Source organism: Microcebus murinus, chromosome 1 (genome assembly GCF_040939455.1).
Source record: "Microcebus murinus isolate Inina chromosome 1, M.murinus_Inina_mat1.0, whole genome shotgun sequence".
Classification (NCBI taxonomy): domain Eukaryota; kingdom Metazoa; phylum Chordata; class Mammalia; order Primates; family Cheirogaleidae; genus Microcebus; species Microcebus murinus.
Genome location: NC_134104.1, coordinates 108890472 through 108917054, shown reverse-complemented (window position 1 = coordinate 108917054; position 26583 = coordinate 108890472). Strand labels below are relative to the sequence as shown.

Sequence of the window (26583 nt, the reverse complement as noted above, 5' to 3'; positions counted from 1 at the left end):
CTGTCTAGCCGTAATCTTGTATCCTTTAACAAATCTCTCCCTGCCTTTCCCTTCTCATTACCTTTCCCAGACTCTCTTATCCTCTGTTATACTTTCTACTTCTATGAGATCAACTTTTTTTAGCTTCCACATATGGGTGAGAACATGCAATGTTTAGCTTTCTGTTGCCGGCTTTATTCCATGTAACATAGTGTCCTCTAGTTGCATCCGTGTTGCTATGAATGACAGGATTTCATTCTTCTTTATGGCTGATAGTATTCCATGGTTTATATATAAACCACATTTTCTTTATCTACTCGTCTGTTGCTGGATACCTAGGTTGATTCCATATCTTGGCTATTGTGAATAGTGCTGCAGTAAACATGGGGGTGCAGATGTTTCTTCAATATGATTTTCTTCCCTTGGGATAAATCCTCAGTAGTGGGATTGTTAGATAGTATAGTAGTTCTATTTGTACCTTTTCCATACTGTTCTACTTGTGGCTGTACTAGTTTTCATTCCCACTAACAGTGTATAAGAGTTCCCTTTTCTCCACAGTCTCACCAGAATTTGTTATTTTTTGTCTTTTGGATAATAGTCATCCTGACTGGGGTGAGATGATACCTTGTGATTTTGATTTGCATTTCCTTAATGATTAGTGGTATTAGGCATTTTTTTCAAATATTTGTTGTCACTTTGTATGTCTTCTTTTGACAAATATCTGTTCAGATCATTTGCCAGTTTTTAAATTGGATTTTTTTTTCTATTGAGATGTTTGAGTTCCTTGTATGTACTGGGTATTAATCCCCTGTTGGAAGACTAGATGGCAAATATTTTCTCCCATTGTGTAGGTTGTCTTTTCACTATGTTGTTTGTTTTCTTTGCTGTACGGAAACTTCTTAGTTTGGTATAATCCCATTTGTTTATTTTTTATTTTGTTGGCTGTGCTTTTGAAGTCTTATTCATATAATCTTGTCCCAGACAACTGTCCTGAAATATTTCCCTTATGTTTTCTTCTATTAGTTGTATCCTTTGTCTCTTACCTTAAGTCTTTGATCCATTTTGAGTCGGATATATGGGATGAGGTGGTGGTCCCGTTTCATTCTACATATGAATATCCAGTGTACCCAGCATCATTTATTGAAAAGGGTGTCCTTTCCCTAATGAGTGTTCTTGGCACCTGTGTCAATAATCAGATGCCTGTAAATATGTAGATTTATTTCATGGTTCTCTATTCTGTTCCACTGGTCTATGTGTGTGTTTTGGTTACTACTTTGTGGTATGTTTTATAACTCTCTGGTAGTGTGATATATTCAGCTTTATCTTTTTGCTCAGGATGGCTTTTACTATTCAGGGTCTTTTGTGCTTCCACACAAATTTTATAATTTTTTTTTTCTGTTTCTGTGAAGAATGTCACTGGTATTTTGATAGAGATTGCATTGAATCTGTAGATTACCTTGGACAATATTGTCATTTTAACGATATTAATTTTTCCAATCCTTGAGCATGGAATTTCCATTTGTATCCTATTCAGTTTCTTTCATCATTGTTTTGTAGTTTTTCTTGTAAAGGTCTTTCAACTCCTTGGTTAAATTTATTCCTGGGTATATTTTTTATAGTTATTGTAGTCCAGATTGCCTTCTTGATTTCTTTTTCAGCTAGTTTGTTTGTGTATAGAAACACTACTGATTTTTTGTATATTGGTTTTGTAATTCTGCAAGTTTACTGAATTCATTTATCAGTTCTCAGAATTTTTTAGTAGAGTCTTTAGGTTTTTCTATATATAAGATCATGTCATCTGCAAACAGGGACAGTTTGACTTCTTTCTTTACAATTTGAATGCCATTTATATTTTTCTCTACCTAGTTGCTCTGACTAGGACTTCTTCCTTCAGAATCTTAAAGGCATTGCTCCACAGACTTTGGCTAAGTTAGTTATTCAGAAGTCCAAAGCCAATATAATTCCCTGTACTTTCTATGTGCCCTGTTCTCTTGTTTCTTGAGATTTATAGAACTATCCTTTTTTACTGCAGAGTTTTAAAACAATGAATCGTGCCCTCCAATTCTTTCTTTCTCCAAATTCCTAATAGTTGGGGTTGGACTAATTAAAATAACTGGTTCTTTAAATTTTCTTCATATTTTGGTCCCTTAAAAAAAATCTCTTTGTTTTTGCTCTAGCCTCTGGATGATTTCTTGACTTCATTTTATAAATCTTCTATTGAGTTTTTCATTTATACTCTCTTATTTTTAACTTCCAAGAATTCTTTCTTCTTGTTGTTGTTGTTCTATGAACATTCCTTTTTTAAATAGAATTATCATCTTCTTTCATAAATTTACAGAGAATCTTTTATATCTTTCTGATGATATTAATGATAGTTTAAGTTTTTTTCTCTCCAAGATTGTTTCTTCCACATTATTCTTTTTACGGATTTGTTTTGCTTTCTATTTTTCATGTGAGAGACTTTCATCAGATGTATGGGACCCTTGATAATCTGAGGAAAAAGCTTTTTGGAAACTAGTGCAAGGATAGGGCTTATTGACTCTGAACACCACTGTTGTGTGAAGTGGGTGAGCCATTTATTAAGGAATTCCAAATGTCAATATATTCGTTTCTTATTGCTGCTGTGGCAAATAATTACAGACTCAGTGACATAAAACAATAGAAATTTATTATCTTACAGTTCTAAAGAGCAGAAGTCAAAAATCAGTTTCACTGGACTAAAACAAAGATGGTGGCAGCCTGCATTATTTCTGGAGGCTTTGGGTGAGAATCTGTTTCCTTATCTTTTCCAGCTTCCTCAGGCCCTGCATTCCTTGGTTTGTGCCCCCTCCTCCATGTTCAAAGCCAGCAGTGTAGCAACTTCTCTCCTCTCTAATTCTTGCTTCTGTCCTTGCCTCTTCTCTTTCTGAATCTAATGCTACTGTTTCCCTCTTATGATTCCTGTGATTACACTGGACTTGCCTGGATAGTCCAGGATACTCTCCCTGGTTTAAGACCCTTAATTCAACCACATGTACTCACCAGCAAATTGGTATTAACGGATCAACACCTAAGTGGACATATAGGAGTAACATTTATCAGGTGTCGGGAGGGTGGGAGGGGGGAGGAGGGGATGGGTATATACAACCACAACAAGTAAGATGTGCAACATTTGGGGGATGGACATGCTTGAAGCTCTTACTCGAGGGGGGAGGAGGGCATGGGCAATATATGTAACCTTAACACTTGTACCCCCATAATACGCTAAAAAAAAAAAAAAACCCTTAATTCAATCATGCCTGCAAAATCTATTTCAATCCATCCCTGTGTGACATAGTCACAGGTTACAGGGATTAGGACATGGCATTTAGGGAGGGTTTTATTTAGCCTGCCATGGTCAGTATCTAAGTTTTTCTTCTTGTGCTTGCCAGACTCCCTAGAGAGGGTGCCCAGCTGGGAAGGTAAAATTCTGGCTGGCTGCCAGCCTTTTGAGGCCTGAGTGGGTTAAGGTCTAGTGGGGAGGAGCATCTCAGCATTCATTATATACCAGTCACTTAATCCTTCTGATTTTGATGTAGCATTCACATGTTTACTGAATCAGAGATACCCCCTATTTTACCCTATGAAGAGAATAAATTTCAGGCATCTGCTACTTCTCCATGCCACCAGCATTGAGAGCAGAAGGGATACAGGGACTCACAGAATCCTTCTTGCTTTAACGGCCTTCCTTTACTCCCAGGTCTGGAGGAACCTGATGCTTTCAATTTGGGAGTCTTTGAGGACTCCGAGGTGTAAATCAGGTTGGCCTTCAACTTCCCCCACTGAGCTCAGGATTCTTGAGTTGGTTTTGTCACTTACCTATTATCAATACGCTTCGTAGCTTTTAAAATTTTATATCTATTGTCTACTCTCTTTTTGTCCCCATATTTGTGGTTCTATATCTTTAGAAAACCTTTATTGTAAATTTAGTGTTATTTTAGGAAGGTGTGAAATAAAATGTGTAATGTGTGTTCATCTTAACCCAGATAAAGCATTTAGTGTGAATTGGCTAAGTTCTTTGAATTGAGCACGATGTTTCCTCTGACCTAGGTAGCCGGGTACCACATCCAGCGCTCTTTCTAAAGTAAAAAAAATTTATTGCCAGGTTTGTGTATCCTGCCCTGCCTGCCCAATTGAACACACTCAGGCTTGGATCCTTATCTTAGTTTCCTCTCAGATATCTTAGTTCTCCCAGGACTGGAATCTTATCCCTAATTCCCAGCTTCATCTCACCAACCAGGAAGCAGAACTGGCAGGAGTCTTTCTGGATACAGGTAGCTGTGGTTTTCATAATAGTAACCTTGAATTAACCCTATTCCATATAGTCTTTTGTTAGAACTCCCAGGTGGCGCCAGCACCCCCAGGTGGGTGGCTGGCTTGTCTTTGGCAGAGATGTACAATTAGAATAGTTAACCACAGTAAGTGCATGAAGCTGAGAACTCTCTTTTTAGAAGCTCTGTATTTCTGCCTATGTGCAGAAAATTTGGATTTTGAGATGAGAAGGTTTACTATTTTTTCTCCTTTGCAAAGTAAAATCTCTTTCCACATCCCCCAAACACTTGTCCTTGTTCTTCTGATTCAGCCTTGTTGACAAGTGCTGCATTTTTGGTGACAAGAGTAGAAATGGATAAAATAGAAATCATTCTCAATTAGAACTAGCTGGGAACACACTCTCTCTGAGTATTAGGAAATGGAAAAACTATTTCTAGAAAGGGTAAAAATAAGAGGCTATCGCACACATACATGCATATCTTTTCTCCTTAAATGGATTTTATAGGAAGAATTAAGGACACTTGCTTTTTAAAGGACATTTATTTTTTCAAAAAAATCCAAGTACATAACACATTTTTAAAGGAAATTTTAAAAATATTGAACAATGTAATGAAAAGAAATATAACTTATAATCCCATCATCAAGGGATAATTATTAATATTAACAGTTAAATATTTTTTCAGTCTTTTGTCTATGTATCTGAAGGTTTGTACATGTCTACATGTAATTATATGGTTACTTAAAAATGTAGGCTCAACCTACACCCATACATTTATATTCAGCTTTTTTACCTAAAATTGCATCATTAGCATATTACTCTTCAAATATGGAATTTTTCGTGGATGTATTAAAATTTAATTTTACTGATAGAGATATAATAGTGCATTCAGCTATACCCTGTTATTAGACGATGTTTCCGATGCTGCGGTGAAGTCATTCAGCTGACGTCTACTCACAATCAACACAGTACTTGGTAAGAGTTTAGATAGTCTGAATGTGTCTGACAAACTGGTGGGGTTAATCTGCCAAAAGTCTGTTTACAAGAAGGCTGGGGATTCTTTGGGACAACTTAAAAAAAGAGGGTGCTGGACATGATGAGCATATGGGCTTGAAGAGTGAGACACCCTGGGCTGTGAGGTGGGGGCCACTCTGAGGATAGCATGGTGTTTGCAACTTGGGTTTATCTCTTGGCTCAGGTCCTACAGACTTCATGTTTAAGTTCTCCATAAAATGGAGTGTTATGAGGGAGAGTTTTAAAAGAAGACTGAATGGGGCCCAAGCATCTCTGTCTTAGGATCCCTCCAACACAACATCTGGAAAGGGAGACTTTGGTTGGGTCATTTTGGTTGCAATGAACAGAGATGCACTGATTTAGTGGTGGGGTTTACTGAAATGATCCACACAATGATAAGGAAGAAAAACTATTCAGGAACCCAAGAACAGAGGCCAGGCCTCATGTACATTTTCACTGTTCATTGTGGACAAAGGCAGTTTTAGAAACCCCCCAGAGCAGAAGTTCACATGTCTTTCTTCTCAGTTGGCGCCATTATTAACATGAACCAGATATGCTCTATATGTTGTTTTTTTTCTTCATCCTTAATAATTTTTCTGATAGCAATGCAGGGGTTGCTTCAATCTTGGCTTCCTCGGTCAAATTCTCAAGCCAGAATAACTGCCAAACTTGTTTGGACAGTGTCTCATTCCAGGCTAAGTCGGAGGCTACTAGCAAGACAACAGGCTACCTGTGGTCCTGGCGCCTGTCCCAGTTTAGTCAGCTGGTTCCAGGGATTGGGAGTCATGTTGTATACAACACGGTTTGTTTTCAGCATGCTCCCTGAGCAAAGGCTGTGGACAGGGCAGCTTGCGTTAAAGGGGGCTGTTGGCACAGCAGGCACCAGGGAGAGAGGCATTCTCCCCCACTTCCTCTGAGTCTACTGTCTGGCTTTGGCACAGAGCAAGTAGTTGGCAGTGTCAATGGGGAAGTGGCAGAAGTGCTGAGGCCCAGTGGACCTGTGATGGAGACAGTACTCAGCAGAGCAACCACAGAGAGCAGAGGGCCTGGCATAAGTGTTCAACACTGAGTGCCTGCTGGGTCCACAGTGTGCTGGCCCTATGGATGATTGAAAAATATAAGAGATGGCTGCTGTCCTCAAGGAAGTCATGCTATATATGGTGGAAAATTTGTAAAGGTTCTACATTTTAGCTTTTTATTTTTATAAATATAAGTACTGATAAGTCTCCATGGCACCTATATACCAGGTATCAACTGGTCAGTGGTAATTTTCTCTAGTCCATTGAGTATGCCTCCAGTTGCTCATTTATATTAAGTCCACCACACTCATCACCAGGAGTGAGAAAGTAAGACCAAAGTTTAGATTATATAAGTGTAGAGAAAACTCTTTTTGGCTTATCTATATCACCCCTTTCCACACTGAATATTGATTGAAATGTCATTTCATAATTTTTACATATACTCAATGTTGGGAAACGCAGTAAGAGCATATGCCTTTAAGGTTTGGAAAAATATAAAATTTTAATAGTAAAAATTATGAGTTTTAAAAAATAGTTATGGTAAAATATATTCAATAAACAAAACTTGGGAAATATACAAAAGTAGGAAGAAGGGTCATCTATGACCCAAATCAACCACAGTTGACATTTTGGTGTATTTCCTTCTAAATGTAGTTTTTGTCCTAAATTTTGAGTATTCGATGTTCATTTTCAATAGTTTTACTCATACTGTAAAGATAAATTTGTAGCCTGCTTTTTATGTAGCATTACTCATAATCTTTAAAACATCATTTGTAATAACCGTATAATTTTATAACTAATGTGTCGCTCTTTATTTTTTATTTTATTTTATTTTATTTTTTATATCAGAAAGCATTTACAGTATACTCCACTCTTTATTTAATTCTTACTCTAAAGCTAGCCTTTGGGGGTATTTCTAATTTTCCAGAATATTAAACAATGCTGCAATATACATGTTTGCAGAAAGTTTTATCTTATATTCTTATTTATTCCCATAGTATAGATTCTTGGAAGTGAATTTGTTTGATTAAGGACATAAGCATTTCTGAAATTTCTGGTACATACTGCTTAGGAAAAAAATTCTAAATAGAAGCGTGGCATAATTTGAACTTTCAGTGAGGACTGCAAATTTCACAAATGGGCACAATAAACCAAATGAAGAAAACACGATCACTTGAAAATTGCCCTCAACTCTATACAGTTGATATAAGACTTAGATAGATTGCCATATCTTGACAATGGAAAATATTTTTGTCCTTATTCAAATGATTCCAGGCTATAAAAAAAAAAGGAAAAACACAGTGAATAAAGTTATAAATTTGGCTTGATTAATGATCTATAATCAGAGTAACAACTTAAACTTATATTTCATATTCAAAACATGTTTAAAGAGGAAAATGAGTAATTTTTGAAACTGCTATGAATGGTATTATACATTGTATGTTGTTAAACAAAATACAAGATAGCTTATTCATGATTTTTCTTCACTCTGGGCTTGGTAAATAGGTATAGCAGTTTCAACCACAACTAAATTATCATTAGTATTTTAACAGATAAAGTAGAAGTAGTTCAGTAGGACAAGGACATATTTCCTCTCTTCTTCAAAACCACTCACTAATGCTCTCAATATAAAGATTTATTAGTTGAATGTAGCAGCATTCAAAAAATAATTTCAAAGGGATAAGGTTCTCAACCATTGATTAGCTCATGATCAGTGAAATTCTTGATAAATGCCAAAACTTCTTTGTGCTTTGGATTATCTCTACACAACGCTGAAATGTTGGCCATTCTAACGATTATGCAGGTTCGCCATACAACACAGGATGTATTTTACAATTATTGAGTTAATTCAATCCATACAAATAAGCTAACAGACACATTGGGATATCAGGGGAAAAATGAAATAGTATAACTTGAGTAAAGACGAGGGCAGTAGAAATGGGGGTGGGGAATGGTGGCGTTCTAGAGACATCTCAACAAGACTCACTGGGTCCTGGGAAGTGAGAGTAAGATGGAGGAGATACAGGTGCCACTGAGGATCTGTTACCTGGATGATGACTGAATAGCTTCCACACAGCATCTTGGATAACAGAATGACAACTTTCATGAGGCAGATGATTACTTGAAGCCCGCTGAGGGATATGAGAATGGAAAATAAAATGATGTTCCACTCTACTACATGTGCAGGTTCCAGGCACTGACTCCACATGCTGGAATCTGTAAGGAAACTGAGAAAGAGGAGAGAAATAATCAACAAGACCCATGGCCAAGTCTGCATAGTTGGTCCAAGGAAGACGTCTGCAGATATTTGTATGTTTGGGAAATGAATATATATGACTAAAATATATAATAATATGCAATATGAATTTAATATATTTAAACAATCATTCAGATACTAATATTGAACACATTGTATACATAGCACTGAGCTAAACACTTGTTTCTTATAAATGTGGTTCCCACTTAACAGGTAATTCCAATTCAATTAGGAGTTAAGATACACACCAAAGAGTTCAATAGCAATGAAAAGCAGCACAGGTCAATACCAAGAGAGATAGGAAGAGCCCATTTTCTAGGAGTCCAGAGGTTGGCCTGGGCTGTCAGGGACAGGGTTGAGCTTGCATAGGACATAAAATCAGACACATGATAAAATTAACAAAGAGAAATCTTGCTAGAAATCCTCAACCCTGTCTCAAAGCCTTTTGGAACAGTGGCTCTCAAATGTGAGTCTGCATCAGGATTATCTGGAGCGCTTATTAAAATACAGAGATGGCTGGGTCATACCCCAGAGTTTCTGATTCAGTTCCCAGGTGCTGCTGCTGTTGTTGTTCTGGTCCACATTGTGAGAAACTCAGCTTTAGAACATTGCAGTCTCATAGCCGTTAAGATATAGGTTATCGAGTGAGAACACAACAAATCAAAATTTTCAGTCAATCTAGTTTAGCACAGGAAAGTGAGAGTTAAACCATTCTCACTCAAGACAGCCTAAATGCTGAATCAGCCTGACTTCTGCTCACTTCTAGGTCTGCCATGGCTAAGAGCACTTCTCTTAAGGCTGAGGCTTTCTCTGTTCAGCTAAATTGAAATGGAGAACTGGTCCTCTCCAAAATAAATAAATAAATAAAGAGAGAGAGAAAAAAAAAGGACAAGCTAAAACGGTCAAATACATTTATAGGGCAGAGATGTTTATAAACATCTTAAGTCAACAGCAAGATGTTTTTCTTGGAAAAGCCATAGACAATCCAAGTACCGGTCGAGTGGCTATGGGTGCTCATGCCTGGGGTGGAAAGAGATGAATTCTGTACTTAGGTGACCTCCTGCACCACCACCACCTCTCCTCTTTGTTTTTCTTTCTCCCCCCTCCATTTCATTCCTACTCCCTTCCTTTTCTTTTTTTTTTTTTTTTTAGTACCAATAAGTCTTTATTTATTCATTGTATTTTCCCAGGGAAAGTAGAAAGGAAGGGAAAAGAGTCAGCATGTGTGCTACAAAATGATTAGAAAATGGGAAAGGAAGTACCCAGTACAGCAAAATCAACCATCAAATAAACATACCCCAGGATGGGGTCACCAAAGCCCAAGGGGGCTCAGTCTCCTGCAGTTCAGGAATAAGGGGAAGGGATCAGGAAAAGAACAGACAAGTACAGGCTTTCCTACCCTCCCTCCCTCCCCATAAATTCAAGATTTCACACAAAGCTTTGGTTTCTAGCAGTAAACATGGAGTTACATTCATCCGTCTCCTATTAAACAATCTTGTGGCCACTTTGACATAAGTTTCTTGCACCTGTATAATAAAATTTCCTGAGTGACTTGGATATACATTCATAATCCCTTTCTTGGTCTCCTGCCCTCACTTTCTATATGGAAGGCCCCAATTGGGTCTCTCTACTTTCAGATTACAGATTAAGTAGGTTTGATCCATCCAAAATACAGCAGTTGTTTCAAGTGTTTGGCATGAATTACCATCAAGAAATGGTCTTGACTTAAGAGGTTGGGAACAAGGGATGGAGGGTTCCTAGCTTCTTCAGGATTTTTGCATAAATCATTGAAGAGTTGTGGAGGCATCCCAAGAATTAAATGCATTATGTGTGTGGGTGTGTAGGTTTTCTTTTGGGGGGGATGGGAAAGAGGGTAGGGTAGGAGACAAGTTTTTAGGACAGAAGATCTGGTGGAAAATAGGAAACAGGGCATGGGGAACACAAAAGAAAAAGGTTGGTGTTCAAGATCCCCACTTGAAGAAGAGGCCCTCCACACACTAATGTTTCAGATCCTTTTGCCTGGTGCAGAACCTTCTGTCAAAGATGCTTTGGCTATTTTTCTCTCAATACAAAAAGAAGTTTGTAAACAATAAAACCCCAAAAGAACATGAAAACCAACACATTATATTTACACAAACTAGGCCACCTAGCGATCACCAACTCAGTAAAGTCCTACAAAGCCCAGACAAATACAATAACTAGAGGGGGGCAGCATTTAGGGGAGACAAGAACCCAGGATCAGACATACACCACCCAATGCATTCTATTGCATTTGTCCCGTTTCAACACAGTGAGGTAGGTTTGCAGTGATCTCACAGCATGTAAACGAAACCCCCTTTTGCTCCTTCAGCTACCATGACACTATTAATGACTACTGCAGCAGGGCAGGACACTGGCTCAGGGCACCACAAAAGGCCCTCGTTTATGGGTCTCCCTGGAACCTAAGACATTTGAAAGGTTAAGGATTTTAGTCCTCAATTCATATATCCATCCCTCAACAGCATAGGATGAGTACAGGGGTATTGGTCTTAAAACTTATCCTTACTAACTTACAGTTTTTACAAAAACACACATACACGCTGTTGTGCATGAGTAGGTCTAGCCAAACCCAGTGAAGGATGGATCGAGTATGTAAAGCATGTCCTGTGCCCTAGGATTAGACAACCCTCACCTAACCTTGACTTCCTCTCTGGGCCTTCCACCTAGCCCAGCCTTTCCTAACCTCTCTGCAGCACTTTTTCCTGTTTAGACTAATTTCTAATCTTCCAGTAGAAGGCGATCAAGTCACGGGGCAACCCAGTTAGAACCTAGTCTCCCATGAAACGTTTTCAAGGTGGAAGGGGTTTCAAGTAGATACTATGGCAGAAAAGACAGCTCTAATTGGCAAAAATGAGGTAGTTCAATAGGCTGTGCACTCCAAATAGTTGCTCTCTATGGTGATAAAAACAACAAAACCCATTCCTGCTGTGCAGACCTGGAGATGCTGCCGAACTTATCCCTGAGATTGCTCATGTACCTCAGAACACAGTGCAGGAATGAGGGCCTTAGATTAAAATACACAAAAATACAAAACCAGAATATTTATATTAAGAAAAAAAAGTTAAAATGCACAAGATACGTCATTCACACACAGCTAGTGCAGTTGGCATCCTGGAGAAAGTGGGACCCAAGGTGCAGTTATCCAAGGGAGCAAATAAATAAAATCACATTGGCCCGGAATGGGGTGGGAGTGAGCTTAGGAGCAGCAGGTCTGCAGCTGTTCCCCCAACCACCCTTTCTGCCTGTCATCACTACCCATCACTTGGGATAGTTCCCAGCACCCTATCTCAAGAATGGGTATAAGAATACAAGATATGGAAAAAACCCTGCCTTACTCCTGAGATTCCCTCCCACAGAATGTAGTGGCTTATGGGTGGGGTCCATTACTCCGGTCTTGTACTTAATCGTTTCACTCTGGCATGGGCATTATATTATTACATATCCTTCTTTAAAAGGAAAACAACTTCCTATCCAGGCCACTTTCAAAAGCTAGAGATTCGGGGATGGAGTCTCAGATAAAGCATTCAGGTTCTAGGGTGATTTCCCCATAAAGTCCTCCCTTGCATTTGGATAGAGCATGGGTAGGGTTCCTTTGCCTCACCCTTTCCCCCGACCAAGAAGGAAGAAGGGGTGATGCCATGAACCCGGCCTGAGATACATGGCAGTGCCAACCACCCCCAACCCACCCTATCCCCACTTTCTTCACTCTGCTGCTCATTGAAACTTCCTGATAGCAAAAGAATAGCCCCCACCCACTATGGCTCAATTCTGGGCCTCTGGGAGCAGGGCAGGGCTGTGGATCTTCTTCCTCCCGAAAGTAGGCTGGCTTTCCCTGTGCGCTAGGGGCCTGCTGGGCCTTCAGTGGACACGAGGCTACCATGTGGCTGATGCTCTGGCAGAAGTGGCACTTCTTGGGCTGGGGTGGCAGCTTGCATTCCTTAGCATGATGGTCTAGACCTCCACAGTTGTAGCACCTGTCTCCTTTTGATCTGCGATTCTGCATGTTCTTCCCCTTTGGCAGCCTCTCACTCCCGATACAGAACACCCCACCAGGTCCAGTGACTCGGATAGATTCCAGGCCCTTGGCAGACTTCTTAAAGGTGAACTCAACTGCCTCACCCTCCTTCAGGCTCCGGAAGCCTTCCATGTGCAGCTTACTCTGGTGCACAAAGACGTCCACAAGGGGGTCGAGGGCGACCCCGGCGCCGCAGTCATGGACAGGAAGCCGAACCCCATGCGCACGTTGAACCACTTACAGATGCCGGCACCATGGAGCAACTGCGGCTCGTCAGCAGCCCGGGCTGCGTCCTCCGGCGCCTCCTCGGGCGCCTCCTCCGCAGCCTTGGCGCAGCCACCTGCAAACTGCTGGTTGGACACGGAGCCCATGGTCGTTGGCTGAGCCCACGGGCCCTGGCGCCTGCTCAGGCAGCTGCTGGCCCCAGAGAAGTCCGGAGGCAAAGGGGTGGTTCGGAGAAGCTACTCCCTTCCTTTTTCTCCCTTTCTTTATTTCCTATTCTTTAATGCTCCGGGAAACAAAAGGCACTCTAAGAATTTCTTGATATTGCTGATGGCCCTGATCTCTAATGGCAAAGAGCACTGAATATGAAGTCAGAACTGGATCTGTAGGATCCAGGCAAGGGACTTTACCCCTGCGGTTTCCAGAGTATTATCTGGATAATGGGGTTAAAATACCTAACCCAGGGTTATTGGGAATATTTGGTAAGAGTGTGTATAAAAATGGTTTGGAATCTGTGAGCATATTACAGATGTGGTTTTCTGTTAAAATTTCCCTAGACCCATCTTATACCCCGTCAATATTCCTAACTTAGTCGCAGCCACCAGGGAAGCCAGTCTCTCCAGATTCCTACTCTAGCCTGTTCTCAGTACCTGCTCTGCACAGATCATCCAACACTTTAAAACAAGATGACTTGCAGGGCTTCTGTTTTTCTCCCAGACTATGGTATTGTTTATTCTTCTTGTGAACTGTGGGGAGTCACAAATGCACTAGCAGGGACAGGAAAGAATGGAGAACCTTGCCCTGACACCCACGCCTCCTCCCCCACCTCCACCCACAGCTCTATCACAGCGTTTACCGCATTTGTTGTAGTAATAATTCTTTCTGTATCGAAACATCTGTATCATTGATATCTTCACCTGTTTCTATTTCCTTAGCAGACTGTGTACTCTGAGAGCGCTGCCTGTGTTTTATCCATCTCTGAATGGCCAGGTCTAACATCTAAGGTCATGCCTGACATATTGTAAAGATCAACAAGTATTGGTTGAATGAAAACTAATTCAGGATCCCCTTCAGTCACCATGCCAATGGCTAAATCTACTGGCCACCTGCAGGCAGGTAGAGAATATCACATGTCCTGAAGAGGTACACGGGGTAACAATGTTAATAATAAAAACTGGCATGCCATAAGAATTTATTATATCTCATTTGTTCATTACTTCCATGTAATTCTAAATTCTGTGGGGTAGAAATGATTAGTATTCCTGACTTACAGAGGCTTAGAGATATTCAGATATTTGTCTATGGTCATATAGCTTATAAGTAGGAGAGGGGGACTTGAATGCTGATCTATAAGCATCAAAGACCTGTGCTGCAAGAGCAATGTTTGTTCACCCTAAGGCTTCCTTCCATCTTAGCAGAATGTTCTGCCAGGTCTGTGTGAGTTTCTAGAAGGAAGGAGAATCTGCACAGTTTATCTCTGATTCTATAGCAATTAGCCCAAGGCATGAACATAGTCAGTGCTCAATATTTACTGAATAACTATGCAAATAAATAACTGATATGCACAACTTCAATATCATTACCTGCTCCGCCCTCCATTTGCCAAGCCTTAGAAAATTCTGTAGGAGACCAGAGACTTGGCTTCCCCGTGTGGCCTCCAAATAATGCTTCGCCTTGAAACATTTTTATGTAGATGAAAATGGGTGAAGACAAACACCAAGGACAGCTTAAATAATGGAGAGGAATAATGGAGAGACATGTGGGCAGCCTGAGAGTCACACCTTGAGGGGGAGGCTTCTTTGGTTTTGGGGTAGGGAAAAGTACAGGGGATGACAAAATAAAAAGGGGTCTTTTGTACCCAGTGGGAATTTCTACATTAGGGTCCTCTTTCCTGAGTCCTTTCAGTCCCGCAGGAGTGTCTCCTCCAATTGCTCAAGAAGGCCTAAGGTTATTGTCTAGGTTTTCCTGACCTAAGGGAGAGCACTGCTTACTAAAAAAGGTCAATAGCATGTGGCACCTTGTGGAACCTTCAGGATGAAGGCAGCTATAGGCACAGAAACAGCTCTGCTATGCAAGCCTACGCACACACATAGGACCTCAGATAGACACAGCTCTTGAACAATGGAGCCAGTCATGGACATTTGAGAAGAAAATGTAACTCCCCCATAAAGTGGTATAGACACTCCTTCATTGTATTCCATTAGAACTCTGAGCATGGGATAAAGACAAGCAGAGATGCAATGGGCCTCTCCTATATGTCTTTCTGGGCCCTGCTACCTCCTGAGCTGTTTCTGCAAGTACTGGTAACCCAATAAGCCCAGTACAAGGCCAGTGTGAGGCATTCTGAGAAGCAGGATTGGGTTGCTCAACATCTGACTTAACTGCCAGCCTTCTGAGCAAGACTATCTATTTAGACTCTTCCTTAGTATAAGCTAGATAAGCTCCTGGCTCCTTCCACTAACCCCTGCCCCTCATCATATTCCTGGATCTCAGATAGCACCTCCCCACTCACCCTGCCTGGTTCTACCTCTGTGTCATCCCTGCTGCTATAGCCCCAAGTGGCATTATCCAAGAGCACCATGATTCTCTCCCAGCCAATCCCATTCACGTCTGTAACAGACCACACATCCAACCTGGACATAAAACAAGACTGAGCTGCTGGAACCACTCAGGCCACAAGCTCCAGCAGTCGCCAGACCACAATAACCATAAAGCTCTAATAAAGAGTATAGGAGAAAACACATCTTTCATTTGGTATCTCCATCACATCCAATAAGATATTGGATGCACATAGCACTGACAGACTAGAGGAAAAAAACACCTAAACAAAAATCTGTGCAAGAACAAATTGGTCTGTATATTGGTAAACTAATAGGAAAATCCTACACTAATGTAGCCGTGTAAAACCCCAATATGATCATGGAGAAGGGGCATGAGCATGGACCCAGGAGTTTCTGATTTTCTGACCTCCTTAGTTTGGGGGGTTATTCCTTACCGTCCTGCAGTGCCTTCAAAGGCATACTCCCAGCCATTGAGGGTGTGGCAGTATGGGCCCTGGACAAGACCCAAAGCAGATATGACCAGGCAGTATCCAGAAAAAGCAATTCCAAGGGCAGAAAAGATGATCGACAGCAGTGTCTAAATTAAACATAGAAGAAGGTTAGTGCCATAGAATGAGACAAGGGGATATTGTGGATAAATTATCCAATAGGTATGTTCCCCTATTCATCCAAGCCTACTGCAATCTAGGTAATACCAAATGCCCACATAAAAATGGAAAAACTTGATCCAAACCTATTTGAGCTTAAAAAATACATTTTTAAATGACTTTTTTTTTGGTACCACATAGAGGGAAGAAGGTAATTTACTAAGTTTCTTCATTTTTTCCTGGAATTTTGGTATCAAAATAATGGTCACTTCTTACAGAAATGCAGTGAAGGGACATGATCAATCAATCCATAAGTATTTACTGAAGACCTGTTATTTTCTAGGTAGGGTAAGTTCTCTAAAATTTACAAAAATGATCCCTGCTTTTCTCTTGTGAGGATATTTTAATATCTTCATATACAGGAATAGAGGAAATAGAGGAAATAGCAGATGCTAGCCAGGATATTTACATTCATATTCAAGTGAGGATGGGATTGATGAGGAAGAGAGTAGAGAGAATGAGTGATATTCACAGGCAGATCAGTGCAAGCAGAGTTGTGAGACAGTAGGCAGATTGGTCTGATTTAAGAGAGGTTCATTTAGAGGAGTGAGGGGAGAAGCTTTTAAAGATAGGTTGCCAAGGTGCTGGGAAAACAGGGCTGAAAGGACATAATCCAGCCTTTGAGTAGCTTACAAAGTGGGTACAGCTTGATGGACCTGGGCCAGAGATGGCCTTGAGTGCCACATCAAGGCCATCCTTCAGGGCAAGGGGCTTTTCTCCTCATAGCCTTTTACTAAAAAATTTTCAAATCTATAAAAACTTGAATGTATAGTACAGTGAGCTCCTATTGTATACCCTTTACCTAGAATCACATATTGTGAATATTTTACCATCTTCGTTTGTACTCTGTGTGTGCATGTATACATGTGTATATATATTCATGCAAATGTACATATATATGTATATGTGTATATATACATATTATTTATTTACACATTTTCGTTGCTGAACCATTGGAAAATAGACTGAAGACATTATGCTATGTCACCCCTAAATATATTGGCATACATTTCCTAAGAATAAAAATATTCTATTATTTTGTAACTAGTTTTACCTTTTTTGTACAGGTCCAATAAGGCTTTGTTCGAAAAGTTATGTCGCTTAGTTTCCTTTAATTTATACTAGTCTCTCTGCCTTTTTGTTTATCATGATATTTTTGAAGAATTACAGTCAGTCATTTTGTTTAATGTACCTCATTCTGGGCTTTTGTGATTATTTTCTCACACTTAGATTCAAACATTTTGGCAAGAATAGTTGATTGGTGTGGTGTACATTGTGGGCCTCCCATGCAATGGGTGGTTCTAAGTTTGGTCTTTTGGTTAAGGGTGTCCTCAGATATTGCCCCTGTAAAGGTACATATCCCACTTTGCAATTAGTAAATAACTGGCAAGGTAATACTTTGAGACATTGTCACAATCCTTTCTCTAACAACATTTCAACTGATGGGTTTAGCATCCATCGATGATCCTCATTTTCATTGATTACCAGTGATCACACTAGGGGTTGCAACCTATTGCTTTTATAATTCTATCATTTCTTTGTATTTATAAGTTATAATTTTTCTGCTCAGAAGAACTTCCATTTCCCATTTCTCTCTCTTTTGCCTCTCTCTTTCTGTATTATTGTGGACCCATGAACTTTCTAATTGGAAATCCTTTACTCTATAACTGCTATGATTCTTTCACATGTCCAAATGGCCCAGATTTGGTCTCTGGGAACATCCCTTTAAGTCAACTTCTGTGTCCTTTTACACACCCCTATCACTCTGAACATTTCCTTGTTTTCTGGAACAAAATGTTCCATTTTCACTTGGAACTTACCCTGCCCTAGACCTGAAATAAGCTGTTTTTCCAACAAATCGTGTAATTGGCCTTTGAGCAGGGAAGTGGCGTGACCACAATGTGCTTTTGTAAGATTCCCTGGCAGTGGTCACACCAGCTGGAAGTAAGAGACCCTGAAGATAAGGATTCCACGTGGAGACACCTGCAAGTGAGGTGACAAAGACACGCAGCTTGAGGAAAACACATTAAGGAGGAAATAAGTAGCTGGAGATGGACTGAAAAATAAAAATGCAGAGTTGGGCCTTGGATGAGGAGACAAAAATAGGGATGCCAAGGAGGGTAGTTTAGTTTTGGGGGAAAATTAATTTAGTTTTAAAACTAGTGATTTTAAGGTGAGAGTAGGCAGCCAAACTGTATCGTGTAGTAGCCAGTGGATAGCAAGTCCAAAAACTGAGAAAGAAAAGATGAGAACAATGAACTTGTGATTTTAGGCATAAGAATCATCTTGAATTACATTTCTTTGTTTAAAATTATTTCACTGATTATAGCATTAATACATCCTCTCTATGGAAAATTGGTTAAAAAATATTTTAAAAATACAAAGAAGAAAATAATAATTCTGCTTTTTTTCTTATTTGATATTATTTCATTGGCCTCTTCACATATGATTAAATGCTCTTTGAAATTATAATTCTCATTGATTTGAATAAAGTTTTGCTCATGGCAGGAGATAAACAGAGCTACTATTTTTTTTTACTGTTAGTTATACTTTATAAAAAAAATTGCCTATTCACCAATACCAACTTTGAAAATAGAAGAAAAATATTTCAAAAAGATAGAGATCCTTGTTTACCAAGTGTACCCTTAAGAAGTTCACTGGGAAGATCTACAAAATTTCTTCATTTGGAGAAAATTAGCAACCATAGCATATATGTATGTATACAACACAAACACACAAATTTCCATCAAATGAGCAGACACCATTGCACAATCAAGGTAAGCCTCCAAATAAAGTGAGAATAAATCTCTGAGTCATAGTTTCATTGTCTGTAAACTATAGAGGATATAGATAACAATAGCACCTATGTAGCAGGGCTGTTCAAAAATTAAAGTATAATAAAGATATTAGCTATTATTTCAAGTGCCCTTATTTGGCCATTATTTGCTTTCCAGGGATAATTGCCCAAGAATTTTGGCAGAATACCAGACCCATAGAGGAATGGATAGTGTCTTAGTCAGTTCCTACTGCTATAACAAAATACCTTAGACTGGGTAATTTATAAACAAAAGAACGTTTTTACTCACAATTCTAGAGGCTGGGAAGTCTAAGATCAAGGCATTGGCCAATTTGGTGTCTGGTAAGGGCCTGTTCTTCATAGATGATGCTCTTTCTATGTGTCCTCACATGATAGAAAGGGGCAAGTACCCCCTTTTATAAGGGCACTAATCTCATTGATGAGGAAAGAGCCCTCATAACTTAATCAATTCCCAAAATGTTCTACCTCTTAATACCACCACAATGCAGATTAGGTTTCAATATGAATTTTGGAAGGAGACATTCACATCATAACAGATAGCAACAAAGCAGGGAATTAACCACTTCAGTACGAGCATCGACTATAGTTGATAGCCGCAGATGAACTCGCACAGCGACTTTAGCCAACAGCCATGATATGACTTTTCTAATTTTTCATTTATCAAAATAAAATTGTGAACATTTAAAAATAATGTAATGAAAACATACATGTATATGTTACCTATTCTGATTTACATTACAAGTAAAGCTGCCTGTAAAGTAAAACAAGCTTTCAGTGCTTTAAAGCTTTCCTCATCACACAAGAGCAAAACAGATTCGTTGTCAATGCACAGCACAAACTATCCTGCAGACTATGCCTGCCGGCTGTGGGCAAGGTTTCAAGGCTGGTGAGTGCCTTACCAAAGTGGTTAATTTGCATTCCAGAGCTTCAGAAGTTACAAACTGGTGCAGACTCAAATTTGGCCTGCAAGATGTGCTTTATTTGCTTTAAAAGAGGATTAATTACCAATATTTTATAATTGAGAAGTCTTACATAAAAATCCGTATTTCTACTCTCTACAGAAAACTGAGAATTATAGTACAATTTTATCCTGGTAAAAATAGGCTGCACTTGAGTAGCAGCTCCCTTTCCTCCTTAAGTGAAAATTGTACTCTAATGCCTACCAGGTGCACTTCTTTCATTTACATCACTATTTGGCTCCTGGGGGCATATGAATTAGCACCTCTATTCTAGAGCCCACCTTGGAAAGGCCAAACAGGGAATGCTTTCTTCCTTCCTCCTGCTCTTCCTAAAGAGGTGTCAGTCATCTCATTTAAAGCTGATTGTAAGACTCTGCTCAGACTATTTCTGGAATCTATTTGTACCAGGATGCTAATAGTGAGTTAAGGCAAATAGAACATGTTGATTTTTATTATATACTTAATAGCACTTATATTTGTTTTCTAGAAATTCCCTGAGTATCATAGCTTAAATGTATACCTGAATTCATTGCTTCACCTAGGAAATTTAGAAAGCTCTTCCTTAAGTATTATGTAAGTAGCTGTTGGAAGATGTCTGAGTTAATCGGTTAAGAACACACACACAGAGACAGACAGACACACACACACACACACATATACACGCGAGCGGGCACACGCGCACGCATATGCACATACATGAGGAGCATATTTCTAATTTTCAATTCTCCACCAGGTACACAGTGCTAAATTCAGCAACTATAATTTTTCAAGGGCATCAAAGAAAGTTGGCCATACCATCTTGGCTACACATTAAAATCTATCTCCTGGGGAGATTTAAAATCATATCCATGCTCAGACCAACTAAATCAGGGATTCTGGGATTGGGATTCAGGAATTAGTATTTTTCCAAGCTCCCAGGTGATTACAATGTGCATCACTTGGAACTACACATGGAACCACTGCTGCAAAGAATACCTGTAGACTTCGTGGTAAAGCTGCTCCTAGTTAATAATCACTTGTTCTCTTTGAGCCACACCTGCCTCATCTATAACGCAGGAGTAACCATTACTTAATTCACAGGGCAATGTGAAAGAAATACAAATTGCTATGTAAGTAAGTAATGAGTAGGGGGGAGGAGGAGAAGAAGAATGGTAGAAATGCAGAAGCACAGGCTTAGAAAATGCAATTGTATAAATCTGCCTTGTTCTGTTTTAATTATTTTTAAAGTTCCAATTAAAAAAATGTACATCATGTACACACCCAACAGCATGGATTAGTCTAAAAATTATTGTGCTGGGTGAAAGAAGCCGGATAAAGACAAATACTGTATGATTTCATTTATATAAGATACCAACTAATCTAGCATGACAAAAAGCAGGTCAAAGGTCAATCTTTTGGGGGGTGATGGAAATGTTCTGTATCCTGATTGTGATAGTGGTTTCATAGGTGTATTCAACTGTGAATACTAGTGAAATTGTATACTTTTAACAGATGCTATTTTCTGTATGTAAATTAGTCATCAGTAAAGGAGATAAGGGAAACAATAGACAAATAGAAGCCCAGTTAGGAAAAAGTAGTATTATTTCCTAATTGTATGTATCTTTAAATCCTGAATCTCTGGAAGTGCATCAGCAGAACAAAGGTGGAGGAAAGACCACAAGCAAAATGGCAGATGATCTCTAAAGTAAACTCTTGGTTACATCAAGAGGGCACAAGAGTGTCAATATTTTTGTGTTTTTGAGTGAGAGGAAAGAAAGCTGGGGCCCACTCAATCATCCTCAAAACATTATTGCTCTTACCATGTATTTTTTGCTGCAGTTTTCACTCTGGCAGCATTTGTAGTTGTTATCATTCTCCAGTACAAGAAGAACTGCTGCTACTATAAGCATCTACAGATGGATGAGATAAAATGTTAGAAGTGGAACGCTGGTTTACACTCTCGTGCTCACAATCACAGGATGGTGTCTCCAAGCTTAGACCAGGGGTCAGGAAGATCCGGGTTCGAATCCCAGCTCTACCACTTTCTAGCTTGAGATTCCTTGTATATAAAATGGTGTTGAGAGCTCACCTCACTGGGTTGTCATGAGGTAAAATACATAAAATTTCAAGCATACTGCTTGATTCATAGTAAGCGATTGGTAAGAATTAGCTCTTATTATCATGGCTAGCAATCATTAAAAGCTAATGATTAAGAAGTAAATGGTATGGAGACGGGAATACCACCCTGGGCAGCAAAACCTGCATTTCTTACTAACTCAGTTGTGGAGAACAAAGGAAAATCATTCGCCAGAGTTTGAAGTTTGCTAGCCTCTCTCCATTCATTGCCCTCGAAGTGGAAGTGAGAGGCATGGTTAACCTGAAACTATATCTCTTTAAAGTAAGTTCAATTTCTCCATGTATTCAAACTACCTCAGGTTCAAATTTTTTCAGTGTATTTTGTCTGTATCAAGCCAATAAACTGGGAGAATTCAGTGCATTCTACTTCCCTTGGTATCTTTAGCAAATGGCTACAGCTCTGGAAACAGTATGTATTCCTTTACTATTATGATTTGTGGTGAGGGCAGGTGTGGAAATTCTCCACCCTACCCTTTACTCTCACTCTTCAGTCCTGAATACTGAAGCTGAGTTCACTGTCGTTTTACTGTTGTAGCCAATATTTCCAGTTTCCAAATTTCTTCAGCTTTCTCTCATTTTTCTGTCCATTTAGTTATTTATATTCCTCTCCTTTCTCCTAAAAGGATTTGATGCAGTTATGATAATATATTTCAATAATTCCTAGAAATTGAAACTGAAAAATAGAAAACAGTTTCTTTTCCCAGCTTTAACTTTTACTAATACATAAAATATAAGCAAAGAAGTCCTATGTTCCCCTTCTTTCAACACCATTAGTTATTACAAATCTTAATAGATTGTGCTTTAATCTTATTTATGCCTTGACACTCTTCCATTTATTACAATTACATATTAAGGGAAACGATGATGAGATAAGGCTGAAAAACAGTAACCAGCTTCATTACAATATTGGTAGAAAAAGTTAGACCTAGATCCCAGAGTCCTGTCGTTCAGGTGGGAAAGAGAAACTGCCTTATTTTTTGTTTTAAAATATAACTGCAATACAGAGGACTCAAGAATAATCAAAGCAAATTATACCTAATGCCACCACCCTCCTGTATTTTTACAAATTTATTTCCAGTGTTTTCTCACATACATGTTTTACATAACTGTAATAATAATTTGTCCACAATTTTGTCATGTCTTTGTTCACTTAACATGAAATAATATACATTTTCCATGCTGTTACATCTTCATAATTATAATTTTCATTACACTGTGAAATGAATGTACCAAAATTTATTTAGCCACTTCTCTGCTAGGATGCTGCTTCTAGTTATTTATTATTATAAATAATGCTACCACAAATATCTATGCACACAGCTCTTTTCTCGTTTTGGATTATTCCCTTAGAATAAATGGTCAGATGTAGAATTACTGAGTCAAAGGACATAAGCATTTTCATAGACCTTGATATAGCATACAAACTTCTTCTTCAAAGAATTTGCATTTATTTATTGTGGCACCAACATTAGTTATATATATATATATATATATTACTTAGCATTGGATATTAATGTTTTAAAGTTTACTAATTTAATATGCAAAATCAATAACTAAATGAAAACTGCTTTCTAACATAGCTATTCAAATATAATGATTAAACACCCACAAAGATGTAGATCATAATGAATATTTTTTTATATTACTGGTGGTCTAGTAAGCTTACAGTGCACAATGTGTTGTTTTTAGAAATGATGTGATCAGGAAAAGTGTCTTTTCCTCTACGTTGCCAACATGATTTACTATCAGTTTGTTTATTTTTAAAGAGCACAAAGTAGTCAGGAAAAAATTCATGGATTCTTACCACCAATAATTCGATTTAGTTTTCAAAAACCCTCTCCATTATTAGGGGCATAAAGTAGGACTATTTTGTCCTTCATAATGATGATATGAACCATTCTTACCAAATATCTATAATCACAACAGTCACTGGCTACCTACTATAGATCAGTCTCTGTCCTGAGCTGAGCACTTTATCTATGTGATTTTACCCTGAAAAGTAAATGTTATTATTCACATTTTTCAAATGAGGGCACTGAGGGTCAAAGATATTGAGTAACTTTCCAAAGGTCTCATGGCAGAAATGACAGAGCTTAGATTTGAATGCAAGTCCCTGCTTTATCCATGCCATCCTAATGCCCCTCCAAGCTAGAGAAATCATGAGTACAGAAAGAAAATCTGCTCTGGAAAAGACTAATACTGCTGGAGATCAAATAGCTTAAATAGCTTAAATAACACAGGGTTAATGATATAATATTTTTACAGGCCAGTGTCCCACAAACTTTTGTTAGGACTAATTTCCTGCATTGCTGAAGCTGCATTTACTGAGCAGCTTATCAAAAACAAAGCTATGCCCCACATCTTAACAGACTACCTGCCCCTCCCTGCCACCCATCTTCCAAATCCCAAACCCAAGATTAGTAGAATGATTTTTCCATTATTCATTATGTTTACTAGGTTACAAATGAACTCTTAATAACAACTCCCCCTTCTGTGATCCCAAGTCTCCACAATCACACTTACCATGACACCTGAGAAACAGATCCCTTCAAAATACCACACGTAGTTGGTGAGTTTATTGCTGGTAGCATAGGAAGTTTGTCCATTTGGGAAATACAGTAATATATTCACAATTATACTCCAGAGTGCAAGCGGAATCAGCAGACAACTTAGGCAGCCTCCACACTTCCGAGACCCCATTTTTGCCCTGCTTAGAACCTGCAGGAGATTTCAAAGGTATAGAATTACATAAATACTATTTTTCTTCCTACCTGTCCTTTTTTTTTTTTTTTTTCTTTTTGAGATTACCTACCACTTTCTGGGTCAGAGCCCTTCACTTCATATTCATGAGGAGCCGGGGACTTGGAATATCACTGCAGCCGATAATCTCGTGTGAGAAATAGTGGTTTACTGTTTAGAGAACAATAGACAATGATCAACGGCTGAAGAGCTGAGCTGGTCTTCATCCTGTGCCAAAGGAATGTGGTGTTTTTCACTGCTTTTTAAAATAAGTCATTTTCCTCTGGATTAAAGCACTGAAGTCTTAACCCTGAACCTGTTTTCAAAAGGAAGTTGGGGTGGGGGCTGGAACTGGCAAATTTCATACAACAGGGCTAAAGAAAAAACTAGCCAGGCGGCTTATGTTAAAGCATGATATGTTTGTTAAAATGTCCTGGCTTTATACGTTCTTTATCTGTGTTTCACTGTGTTCTTTATTATGTGCTCACTATTCACCAAACATTATTCCAACTGTAAGGGATACCAAAAAAAAAAAAAAAAAAAAAAGCTAAGAAAGGGACTGTTGGGTGAGAAAAACAAGGCATAGCAACTAATGAATTTATTGTTACAAGAACAGTACAACTTTCCTTCCAAGAGTTCACATCTATTATCTTTACAACACTGAAAAATAATAAATGCGTATCTTTCTTACTTTGTAAGTTAAGACTTTACTAGCAATGAGTTTGAAACAAGGATTGAGGCATTCTCCCTTCCAAATTATTGCCTTAAATTTAAAGAGGCACAGGTCTCCTCTGATTACTGACAACTTGAGAAAAGGATCATGAGAAGGAGTCTGGGCACTAATACGTTAGAGACGACATAGACAGCAGTGGCAAAGAGTTCAAGGATTGCTCCACCTAGTCTCCACTGCTGTCTGCTGGCATCCCTGGGATCCTGCTTGACTTAACTTCCTTAAGTATCAACTCCTTCAGCTGTGAAATGGAGGTTTAAAAAACAGCACCTTCCTCAGAATGATAATGCGAGGATTAAATGAGATTAAAACACAGCGTCAGGTGCATGTGGACAGTTGGTAATACAGGGGAGCCATCATTAATAACAAAAAAGGGCACTTATAGGAACATAATTGTCAAAATAGTACAGAGATCAGAATTAAAGTCTGCTTATTTACTCTTCTCTGTACACAGAGAGTTCTATATCATGAAGTGTTAAAATTTTTCCCCCAGAAGTATTTACATTTAATGTTATTGTCCTCCTGACACTGTTAATACTCTATAACATATGTACTTTTAACTCAAGGAAATAAAATTACTTATTTGTATAAGAATAATTTAAAAATTATAATTTTACTATTTTAGAAAATTGAGATACTTGGAGCCACTTTGGGATTCAAACAAACAAAAACAACCAACCCTAGAAACTAGCAGTCCAGATTCCAAAGAGGTTTCTTGGCTCCCCCTTGTGGATGTGATTTTTTTTCCTCTAGTGTTTTTGATACATCTAAGTGCATCAACAAAGTCTGAGCATTAGATTTTATTTCCAATGACATACAAGCAGCCTAAAATCGTATTTACTAGAGTTCTTGGGATGATTGGGAAGAAAATAACATTTTTGGTTGAATGTTCACTGAGTGCCTCCTATGTGCCACGCACTGTTCTAAGAGCAGGGAATAGATCAGTGAACAAGATAGTCCAAATCCCTGCCCTCGTGAAACTTACATTCTACTATAACAATTCTAACAATAATATATATATATAATATATACCGCATATATTGTGTGTATATATATATTGTATAGCATATCAGGTGGTGATAAGTGTGGCTAAAATAAATCAGGGAAGGGTGACTAGGGGTCAGAGAACGTGGGTGGGCACTGTGCTAGAAGCTTTCACTTACATTAAAACAAAAAGCCAA

At 38.8% G+C, this 26583-nt stretch overlaps 1 protein-coding gene and 1 pseudogene across 1 annotated transcript; both read right to left on the bottom strand.

Annotated features, from left to right (window-relative positions):
- Positions 1 to 5872: 5872 nt before the first annotated feature.
- Positions 5873 to 24897, bottom strand: TM4SF18 (transmembrane 4 L six family member 18). The gene is made up of 6 exons (XM_012782836.3): positions 24746 to 24897; positions 24457 to 24651; positions 21618 to 21707; positions 15829 to 15971; positions 8348 to 8528; positions 5873 to 7576 (listed from the first exon to the last, which is right to left on the bottom strand). The coding sequence occupies exons 2-6, from the start codon at positions 24631 to 24633 to the stop codon at positions 7562 to 7564; spliced, it is 606 nt and encodes a 201-aa protein (XP_012638290.1). The 5' UTR covers positions 24634 to 24651; positions 24746 to 24897; the 3' UTR covers positions 5873 to 7561.
- On the bottom strand, positions 12359 to 12982 carry LOC105881245 (protein lin-28 homolog A pseudogene; annotated as a pseudogene).
- Positions 24898 to 26583: the final 1686 nt, after the last annotated feature.

Bases quoted from the DNA above. Each gene is read 5' to 3' on its own strand.
- TM4SF18 (XM_012782836.3), bottom strand. From the start codon at position 24,633: ATGGGGTCTCGGAAGTGTGGAGGCTGCCTAAGTTGTCTGCTGATTCCG. The intron at 15,972-21,617 runs GTAAGAGCAATA...TGTTTAATTTAG, and splicing joins ACTGCAGCAAAAAATACATG to ACACTGCTGTCGATCATCTT. The intron at 8,529-15,828 runs GTAAGGAATAAC...CCTCTTTCTCAG, and splicing joins TTTGAAGGCACTGCAGGACG to TTTCCTTACAGATTCCAGCA.